Source organism: Calcarisporiella thermophila, assembly GCF_041956535.1.
Source record: "Calcarisporiella thermophila strain CBS 279.70 unplaced genomic scaffold VTP21scaffold_3, whole genome shotgun sequence".
Taxonomy (NCBI): Eukaryota; Fungi; Calcarisporiellomycota; class Calcarisporiellomycetes; order Calcarisporiellales; family Calcarisporiellaceae; genus Calcarisporiella; species Calcarisporiella thermophila.
This window is the reverse complement of record NW_027192193.1, coordinates 436,526-446,804: the sequence shown is the minus strand read 5'-3', so window position 1 is coordinate 446,804 and position 10,279 is coordinate 436,526. Positions and strand designations below refer to the sequence as shown.

Here is a 10,279-nt window from a genome sequence, read left to right as displayed (position 1 = left end):
CTCCCAACTTGACCGGACTTTGAAAAATTGGTTGACGCGCGAGGTTGCACACTGAAAAACGAAACAAAATTCTTCGCATTTTTCCTCCTTCAACTTCTCATATTTCACTTATCGACTTTCTTTTTTTTTATAATTAAATATCCTTCTATTCCCATAATCTAGCATCAAAATATACCCTAATAATTTAACACTCTCTTTAGCTGTCATTATTCGATTATGATGTTTCATATTTTCATGAATTGGTGAGGAGTTGGATGATTACATAGAATGAAGTTGTAACTTTCGCCTCTACTATTTTCTTTTTTTATTACAATACCATATCTGCAATCAGCACTCTGTCAATTTTTTTCAATTTTTTTCAATTTTTTTCAACAGCACGAGCAAGAGCGAGAGCAATAGCACTGCTTTTGCACTTTTCTTGAATAATGAGCCAACAATGGAGCAACACCATATTGGAAAAGGGCCACCCCTCAATCAACATAATCATTGATGAGCCTTATCGGCAATATAATCTCTATGATCCTAATGGTTTACCCACATTGCACGATGTTTTACTACGGCGCACACGCACCCCACTTTGCCTCTATAGTTTCCGCTTATTTTTGCAACACTATCATGCTGATAATCACGCGCACGAATTAATGTTTTTGCTTCACATCCGCGAGCTGGAACAAATTTTTCGAATGTTCCGAAAGAAGCGTCCATCCTACAATTCGACAACAAATCTGAGTGTCGGAGCAGAAGATATATTTGGCTTGGGCGTCTCAATGGACACACAACCTCTGACACTGCATACTCCACAGCTAGAAGAGGAGGGAGTGGAAGATGACGATTATGGCTTATGGCGGGTGATGGAAAGAAAACCCTCCACCGTTGAATCCCTCTATAATTTTCTCAGCCCTACTGGAATGCTTACCTCAAAGCAGATACGTGGATGCGCTGAACGTTTATATCAGCTTTACCTGGCTCCTCACGCAGAGTGCAATCTTTCTTTCCTTCCAGGGTGGATGCGCCATCTGGCCTATGAACGCATTCAGAATGCAGATCTCGAAGATATCGAGGCTTCCTTTCAGGAAATTAAGCGAAAGGTGTATGATCACTTGGAAAGGGATGGCTATCCTAGGTTCATAGCGAGGCAAACTCGTTCGAACTTGACACCTTTACATGCACTGATTCGAGGGGGTGTTGGCCTATTTGCACTGTTTTGCGCTTTCACTGTGGAATTTTCACTGATATTTCTGGATATCCATCCAAGAACTACTCGATTTTGGGTAACTGAGCCCCTTACAGTTCCAGCTCTGCTAATCATTAACACGGCCTTGTTTTCCTATAGTGCCTAATTCCCTTTTGGATCGGAACATACAATATCGCCGCAAGTTACACTGAGCTATGCCCACTTACCGTGATCATTTTGAGATTGAGGTGAATATCTTTGAAAAGGGCTTTATGGATTTGTCATTAATCATATTTGATCATTAGTGAGACCCAACTCTTCCATTTCGTTCGTATCCAAGACCCAAGCGCCGAGCGCTTGCTCTCTAAACGTGCACGGCGATGGTGGCTGATATCCGCGTTGCCAGCTCTCCTACTTACACTCCTCTTCTTTGCAATACCTGGTAAGCGCCTATAGCACGCTTATTCCTCAATTAAAACATATCATTTTGGTATCCTTTGCATTGGATGATATTATTCCCCTTAATTTTTTGTGCTTGTTATCTTGCCCTTTCTCGTTGAGTTTCGTGTGAATAGTGTGAGATTTTCTTTATACCTAATGTTATTACTATGACTACACCTCCTTCTCCGTCCTATATTTTCATATTTTTTTCTCGATCATCTTTATATTAATATTATTCTCATCTCGCTAATATAATTTTCTGAACATATTCCCTCGCCCCTCTCTTTTTTTTTTCATCCTTCTTTCATTTCTTTTGTTTTCAATAAAACGTATGTATTGAAATTAGTTTTTATTTTTCGATCAATATTCTACGTCTATATTGGGACAGGCAATTGCTGAGTGACAAGTAGAAATCAATCATTTGATTTTTGTGGCAGATGATTACACAGTTTGCCTGCATAATTTAAATAAGAGGAGACGCAGATCATTATATTAGATGCATTCCTAACGGATGCAGTTGCCACCCAGTGCGGCTTGGGTGGCCATGCATTAATACATGCACATCATGCATCGAAAATCCGCGAGGATATACATGAATTTATGCTATAAACTCGTATGTCACACTGCATGTTACATTTCAAAGCATCTCTGCATAACGAATGCATTCTCCACTTGTACTTGATCTTTCATCCGCTTGGCGTCTAGCTCCCCTATTTACACGAACCCAATCCGTATTCTATAACACTTGCACAATCTCGCCAGGATTATGCTTTTGCTCGAATTTGAACGCCACCCTCGGGGCTTGCCTTTAGAATTTGGAACTACATCAACGACACAGTTTCCGCGGAAGATGATTGTGAACAACGTCATCAATGCTTACGCTGTGGCTTCAGTTTATCATTCATATGAGTAAAAAGTTATAAATCCAAAATCTCAATGTTATAGGGGCCGCAGAACCACCACCCACAGTAGATTAAATTTGGCTGACACAAGTACGTATAAGGGCCAATGCTATTCCCCTCGCATCCAAACGATTTAGAGTAGTACTTCCTCTGCAAGCAACCTTTGCTCACTACTCTTACTTTAGCTAGTCAAATTTGTTTAATCGTTTTAAATAAAATTCTTATGTCCTATGTATTAAGAGCATTACAAAATAAATAAAATTCATTTCTTTGATACTAACAAATTCAAATAAAAAATAATGGACTATACTATATAAAACAACTGAAAAAGGGAGTTTTTATATACATCTTAATGGAGCTGCAACTGTATACAATTCGGTACCTGTTCATTTACGGCCATATATACACATATTTATACTTAACATTATATACATATGCAAGATCTTTAGACTCTCGGATTCAAGAGTTCCACTTTGACTACCGGCGGATATTTCCCCACAACTGCGAATAGCTTAACCTTGACTTTTCCTAGTATCCTCAGCACCTGAGGGTGCTCTTCTTCTCCCCGCCACCAGATTTTAAGTTCACCCCCACCGATTTTCGTATGTTCCACTGAAGGCATTTGATCCAAATAGAGCCTCTTTTCTATACCGTATCGAGGGACCAAGACCTCGACAGCGTCCGAATCAAACGAAAGCACTGTTGCCTCGCAGTTCACTGGACTCTTTCTGTCTCGTAAGAACTGACAGATGAGTATCTGATGCGTTGCAGCCCTCATTTCATGCATAGAACGTTCTCGAGCAGAACAAACTTCGGCAACGCGGGACATTCCTTCCCTGTCAACTGTGAAGCTTTTATCGGCTAATGCAGCTTCTAGTTGCCTTTGTACTACCAAGTCTGCATAGCGGCCCACAGGGTCGGTTGCATGTGTGTAGAGCGGCTGGTTGTTTGCAAAGTATTGATATTTAGATATATCGGTTGTACCAGTGCAGAAATAATGTGTAGGTTCCAGGAGCTTAGTAGCCAAGGTCAACATGCCCTGCTTCTGCTCAGGCGACACTTGTGAGAGGATGTTCATGATGTCCTTAGGTGTAAGCATGTGGTCCGCGAAAGACAGAGGCAAATCGACGTAATCGATTTCACGGCAAATGCTGAGGAACTCGTCTCGCTTTCGAGAAGAGGGAGGAGGTTGACTTATGAGAAGGGCTTGGTCCGGAAGATGTGAAGAAATTTTTTGCGCGACGAAAAAGTTTGCTAGCAACATCAGCTATTGAAGGAAAAAAGGATTAGAGTTTAGAGGATATTATTGTAGAAAACTATCCAGGCTACCTCCTCAAGCATTCTCTCGGCGTCTAGCTTCTCTTTCACCTCACAGTTGATCACACGCCCACCCTCGTCAACCGTGCACTCAACACGTTCCTGCTCAATGAGAGCCGCTCCCTGCCGTATTCTTTCACTTCTTTGCTTTTTCAATACCTGCCATATTCTCCTAACCCCATCCTCAACCTCCTCCTTCTCCGGGCAATTCTCCAACAGTGTTCCCCCATCAATCACGCCCTGGCACTGTTCGAGTGTTAATCGAGTGCGAGTGCGCACTATACTTTGCTCTGCTGTAGTTTCGATAACTTCGCCCTCTGGAGTTAAGGTGCAGAGTACTGACATTGTGAGGCGATCTTCACCGGGTACAAGGTTGAGGACACCATTGGCCAATTGTTGTGGCACCATCGGAATCCTTTTCTTATTATAAAGGGTGATCTCGATTCCTCTTGATTTTATTTCCTTGTCTAGTGCGCTTCCCGGACGAATAAAATAGGCGGCATCCACTATGTGTATTCCAACCTCGAGATTTCCGTTAGCAACCCAGCGGGCGGAGAAAGCTTGCGTTTGGCGCGAAGCATCGTCGGCGATAGTGAAACTGGAGAGTTCACGCAAATCCTGACGGTATTTTTCTTCTTCATCAGGGATTTGCCATTGCTGCGCGTTGGTGACATTTAGGGGAATGCATGCCAATGCTGAGTTACTGAATGGCGTGTCGACCACGTTGTGATCTGCAAGTAAAGCACGCAACTCAACGCTGAGATTGCCCACCTTTCCCAATTCGCGCTCAAGGGATCCGAATGGATGAAGAGATGTTATAGGCCAGCGCTTAATGGAGGCGAGGAAAAGAGTCGTGGCAAATGCGTCCGCATTTTCTACAAATCCGGGCGGGGCCTGGTCCACAGGTATAGCGAGAAGTGGCACTCGCTTATCTGAAGGCCTAAACCATACAATCCTTGGACGTTCGTTTTCTTTTCCCGCGCCAAAAGATTGACGTCTATTGCCGCCTCGGCCGCTGTATTCTTCGTTGGGTCTGGAACCTCTCTCATCCTCCTCATCTGCATCCTCCTCGCCCTTTCCTCCTCCTCCACCACCACCATTTTCCTCTCGAGTTTTAACCGTGCTTGGCCTCGATAATCCCAAGGTTCCAGAAAACATTTGTCCCGGTGAGCGTTCGAGCACCGCCACAACCACTCCGCAATATCTCGGACGTTCCATTTCCACATTACACACTTCCGTGCACAATATCTCAGGCAGTTCATCTTCCTCGGTCCTCACTCGAACCTCCCCAGTTGCTCTGCCACCATATTTGATCGACTTGGCCTCCTCCTTTTCTCTCTTCTCTCGTAACACTTTATCCGTGTCCACCAGCCTGACAGCCACGACATCTCCTTCTAGCGCCCGGTTTCTGTCACGTGATCCACAGATATAGATATCTGCATCTAGATCGGGAGATGTGACGTATGCATCGGAGCGGTTTCTGTAATTGATGTGCAAAGTGCCGCGGAGGAGGTGTTTAGACTTGAGGAGAGGAATCACAGCAGACTGAGGAAGATGGGCAATGAAAAGAGGACGACGTAGCGGTTGACCTGACTGGAGTTGGAAATGGAGTGGCTGCTGTGAAGAGAGCGGCAGTGAATAATAGTCAGGATATCCGTAAACAGAGAGGCGGGGCATATAAGGTTCTCCTAAGTAGATTGCCAAGTCAAATATAAGAAGAGCGTCAAACAAGATGAATATAAACATCAGATAATCCTTAGGACGGCCATGTGTGATTCGGAATGAAATAAACGAAGCGACCCATTACCTGTACTAGCTCTCCAGTTTTCTTCGTATCCCAAAGACCCGGGCGATTGCCAAGTGTACCTCTTCCTCGCTGCACCCAATATAGCGTCCATCTCTGCCAGAGGTGGTAAATGCGATGAGGGTCTGCTCCCACCCATGCCCCCAAGTTGGGCAGGAGGAGGGGGCGCTGCCATTGATGTAGTGTATCTTCGAGGTCTTCCTCTTTCCTGGCTGTATGCTTGCGCTTGTGCATGAGGCGCCATGGTTTTTCTCTCCGAGTATATGTTCGCTGAGCGTCGTCTAGATTGTTGAGATTGTTGGGAACCGTAAATATAATTTGCATTTAATCCTTGTGAAGAGGATCTTCTCCGTTGAGAGGAGCTTCCTCCATCCTCGTTCACATGGGAAGAAGACGAGGGAGAGGCGTATGACCCCACTAATTTTGCTTCCGTCTCTGCAATTGCTTGGTGTCTGGATTGCTGATCGCTGTCCTCTTCTGCATTTAGGTTTTTAAAGCTCACGCCTTCCTGCAGTCCACTTCTTCTTTTTCCTCTTCCCTTATTCGTTGTAGGAGGCGCGTGTTCTGAGGATTCGGAACCAAGAGCAGCATCAATTCTTCCATCACCGATCTCTACTCGCTGCTGTTGCGCGTTTGCTTTCTTTCCGTCGGGCTGAGGCGGAATTGTGCGCAGAGTGGATATAATTCCCTGAAGCGATTCTAATGCCACTGATTTGTCGGCGTCAAGAGGAGGGGGTACATATTGGCCCTCGCTAAACACTTTTCCGCTACGACGGTTGGCAAATTCGTTTTTTGTCCCGACATCGCCTGCAGCAGAAGCTGTCAATCCTGAGTTCAGCCCATTGCCCCGTTGGTGATTTAGGCTCAGCTCGTCTTCCTCGGACTCATTTCCCTCCAGCGCCACCGTGGAGTTGGCGTCCCGCATTATCCCTGGTTGCTGTTTCGCTTCCTGTTGCTGCAATTCGAGTTTGGAGGTGTTATTGGGGCCAATGGATTCGGAGGCGGTCATGTCATTAACCCCGGTCGCTGCCGTTTTGGGACTATGGACAGGTAAAGTATGAGAATGAATGTCTGTCATTTTTGGATGTTACTTCAATTAACATAAAATAATACAAGCTAAAGCAGATTAGTATAAAAGACTATGAGTGAACTTGAAAAATGGTTAATGCCGCTTTGTGCGTGAAGAAAGAAGAAACTAGTGTGGCCGCGAGAAAAATTTAAAATCAATTAATAAAAGGCAAAATTGATAAATTTGGCGGCAAAAAAAAAAAACGATTTCAGAATCTGTGTAGCCCCTGTGTTTTGGATTCAATCTCGTTTATTCTATTATCTTGACTATTACGTTTATAGCCATAAAAACACTGGGCAACAGTTAACAAAAAAGTCAGTCAAAAGAAAATAACCAAGCGTATTGAAACGAAGACATTCAATCTCAATATCAACGGGAAAGAAAGTGCAGCAGATAATTGTAGGGTGGTATTAGGACGAAAAGGGGGGAAAATGTACAGTTAAAAGCGGTAGTAACTAGATTTTAAAGCGAGCATAATACAAGAGAATAATTCATAGCGCTATATTGAGAGTCTTCTTCTCTTCGCCATAGTAGAAGGGGAATTATCTGGCGCATTGGCACCACGGTAGCGCTCTCTCCCTGAGGTATTCATTTTTGGCGTGGTTCCCGCAGACATAAGTAACAGCTGGCGCCGAAGGCGGGGAATCGATCTATGTTTTAGGAGGGGCCTTCGCAAATTCCGCACCTGGGCTAAATGCACGTTTGCGGCCTCCATGGGTTTAGAAATATCCACCCATTCGTCTGCATCAGTGGCATCTGCCGCTCTCAATAACTTCCTCTCCCCTCGAGCCGTCACCGTCAACTGCTTTCCACTTGCCGAAGCAGCCTGTAGCACCAAGCGCATAATTCGCTCCCGTACCAACTCCACTTGCCACGAGTTAAATAGTAGCCCGCTCAACGTAAGCACAAGTGTCCAACAAACTAGACTAACAAACAGCCACCCAGTGTGCTGCTGCTCCCTCGACTCCACGAATGCTGGCCTTTGTGTCCGCTGATAGTGTGGCTGAGGGGAGGCGGGAGGTATACGGCGAAACTCCACTCTTCGACGTGCGCGAACTACTCGTTTAGCATTTACTGTCTCTCCTTTGTCCTCACAGGGAGCTGACAATAGTGATTCATCCTCTGCGCCGGGAATGGTTAATTCTCGAGTCAAGCGATCCACTGTACGCAGACTCGAATCCACGCGTCGAATCGAGTTAACGAGGGCACAGTGATTCTCACGCAGAACGCGAAAGTCACTTGATGAGCCTCCTCTCCAATCCACCGGAGTAACATCATCGTGAGAAAAAGATGATGGACCTTCTTGAAGGGATTTGTGAGCATCTAAGATGAGTGAATCTAATTGGTTGCAAATCCTCGAGTAGACTTCATCGTCAGATGACTCATTATCGTTTCCCGCTAATAACGAATCCTGTTCGCTTTTGTCGTGCTGCAGTAGGGACGAGAAAGCTAGTGGGGCTGACACGGGAGAATGTAGTTTTGAGCAACACGTATCTCCTGAACTTTGAAAATTTTCCCGCTTATGATCACGGCAAAATTCAAGTTTGGACAGTAAGGAATGGATACTTTAAATGAAATAACATCTTAATAACTATGCTCAGCAATATCAAACAACTAAAATAATGGCTTACTCTGATAACTGAGAATTTAGCTCGTTCATTGCACACGCTTGGTCTGTTAGCACAGTGCGCATCGAGGAGACCATATCCTCCAAATGATTGATTTTTTCAGTTCCATTTATTTCCAATACCAGGCGATCCCCTGCCTCGGGAACCGGTGAATAGGGTGGTGGGGGCAGAGGAGAAATGGCCTGGCGTTCGGTAACAGGAGAGTCGAATATTGCCTGAACATTTTCGTTAGCTTGCGGCTGTGGCTTCTCGGCAGAATTTAGCTCATTATCAGGGAGCAATGAAGTAGACATAGGCGGGAAGAAAGAAGGGGAAAAGAAGAGTTTGCCTAGCTCTAAACAATGATATGTATATATATTGCGGCTCGGGTCTCCTTCAATATTGGGAGTGTGCAGAGCGCGTCATTAATCGTAAAATATAGGAATGAGATGGTTTTTCTTTTGCCTGCTTTCTTTTCTTAGCCCTTTTCTTTCTTTGTCTTTACTCTTTCCGATGACTTCCAGAGCGAAATCGAAAAAGAAAGGAACGATGAAAGAAGAGGAAGCAAAGAAAAATATGAAACAGAGGCAAAAACCCAGCTGTTAAATTAGTCGGATTACGAGAGATACAGCTCCGTGCAGCTGAAAAATTTGGATTTGAATTCCACACTCTCGACAGTCTCACTAGGGGCGCACAAAAAAATACCAGAAAGAACTTTTTTAATCATCTACCATGGGGGAATCGCGAACAGAACTATTGCAATGGCTAAACAATCTACTCCAACTGAATTATTCAAAGATTGAACAATGCGGAACCGGTAATACTGCCCAAACCAAATTGCTTTTTCGATCACCACTGATGACGCGTAAAAATGTGTTTCTATATAGGTGCCGCCTACTGCCAGATCATCGATTCCATCTACGGTGACCTTCCCATGAACAAGATCAAATTCACGACTAAACATGAATACGAATTTCTGGACAATTTCAAAGTATTGCAGCGCGCATTTGACAAGCATAAGATAGATAAGGTATTATTCATCTAATGGGATGCAATCACAACATCTAATAGATATATCTAGCCTATTCCAATAGACCGTCTCGTGAAATGCAAGATGCAAGATAATCTTGAATTTCTTCAATGGATCAAGCGATATTGGGATCAATTCTATCCTGGTGGAGAGTACGACGCGTTCGCAAGAAGAAAAGGACAAGGAGTTCAAGATGTGAAACCTGTGGCAGGTCGACCCACGTCTCGGAATGGCGCCGGTGGTATGTGCTCGATACTTGGTTTACTATAAAAAATATCTTCTCTAAATGTCACAGCTATTATAATTTTATAGCCACGCGTCAAGCTAGCCGTGGGCTTGTAACGGCCGCTGGAAGAACTTCTGCGCCAGGCTCCAGGGCCGACTCACAACAGTCCATGCGAATGATAGAAGAGCTCAGCGCACAGCTCGATGATTTAAAGCTCACTTCGGAGAGCCTCGAGAACGAGCGCGACTTCTATTTTGGAAAATTACGTCAGATCGAGGTTATTGTGCAGCAGCAGCTCGAGGCGGATCCTTCCTCGCAAACCCTTGCCGAAATTCAAGCTATCCTTTATAACACAGAGGAGGGTTTTGAGCCTCCGGTTGAAGGTGAACAAGATGAGGAGGAGACTTTTTAGAAAGAAACACCATTCTTATAGCTCTATTTTCGTTTGGTGCTCTTATTTTCTATTAATTTGTTATCTCTCTCTTTATTTTTAATGCATTCCGCAGAAGCCAAGCATTTTCATTAGCACTGAGAACATTGCACTTAAAATTTTAATATAATATCCTTTAGTATATTTGGCAATATATTTTAACCAGTAAAAATGCCTAGGTTCTTGGATTCCATTTTGAGAGGGACTGGGAAAGCTTCAAAATTTTGAGTGTTCCGATGCAATACTTGGATTATGGCAATAAGCCGGACTTCATTTGTC

The 10,279-nt window shown here is 44.2% G+C and overlaps 4 protein-coding genes across 4 annotated transcripts; 2 read left to right on the top strand and 2 right to left on the bottom strand.

The window, feature by feature from the left end:
- Positions 1 to 425: 425 nt before the first annotated feature.
- Positions 426 to 1,630, top strand: VTP21DRAFT_7059 (uncharacterized protein; the record flags this gene model as incomplete). The annotated part of the gene is made up of 3 exons (XM_069397758.1): positions 426 to 1,271; positions 1,334 to 1,422; positions 1,480 to 1,630. The coding sequence occupies 3 exons, from the start codon at positions 426 to 428 to the stop codon at positions 1,628 to 1,630; spliced, it is 1,086 nt and encodes a 361-aa protein (XP_069255286.1).
- Positions 1,631 to 2,962: 1,332 nt separating this feature from the next.
- On the bottom strand, positions 2,963 to 6,716 carry VTP21DRAFT_7058 (uncharacterized protein; the record flags this gene model as incomplete). The annotated part of the gene is made up of 3 exons (XM_069397757.1): positions 2,963 to 3,784; positions 3,847 to 5,522; positions 5,642 to 6,716. 3 exons carry the CDS (start codon positions 6,714 to 6,716, stop codon positions 2,963 to 2,965), a joined length of 3,573 nt encoding a protein of 1,190 aa, XP_069255285.1.
- Positions 6,717 to 7,206: 490 nt separating this feature from the next.
- On the bottom strand, positions 7,207 to 8,628 carry VTP21DRAFT_7057 (uncharacterized protein; the record flags this gene model as incomplete). Its single annotated transcript, XM_069397756.1, has 2 exons — positions 7,207 to 8,272; positions 8,339 to 8,628. The coding sequence occupies 2 exons, from the start codon at positions 8,626 to 8,628 to the stop codon at positions 7,207 to 7,209; spliced, it is 1,356 nt and encodes a 451-aa protein (XP_069255284.1).
- A 418-nt stretch (positions 8,629 to 9,046) lies between these two features.
- VTP21DRAFT_7056 (uncharacterized protein) lies at positions 9,047 to 9,982 on the top strand (the record flags this gene model as incomplete). Its single annotated transcript, XM_069397755.1, has 4 exons — positions 9,047 to 9,131; positions 9,202 to 9,344; positions 9,396 to 9,585; positions 9,657 to 9,982. 4 exons carry the CDS (start codon positions 9,047 to 9,049, stop codon positions 9,980 to 9,982), a joined length of 744 nt encoding a protein of 247 aa, XP_069255283.1.
- Between the last annotated feature and the right edge of the window lie 297 nt (positions 9,983 to 10,279).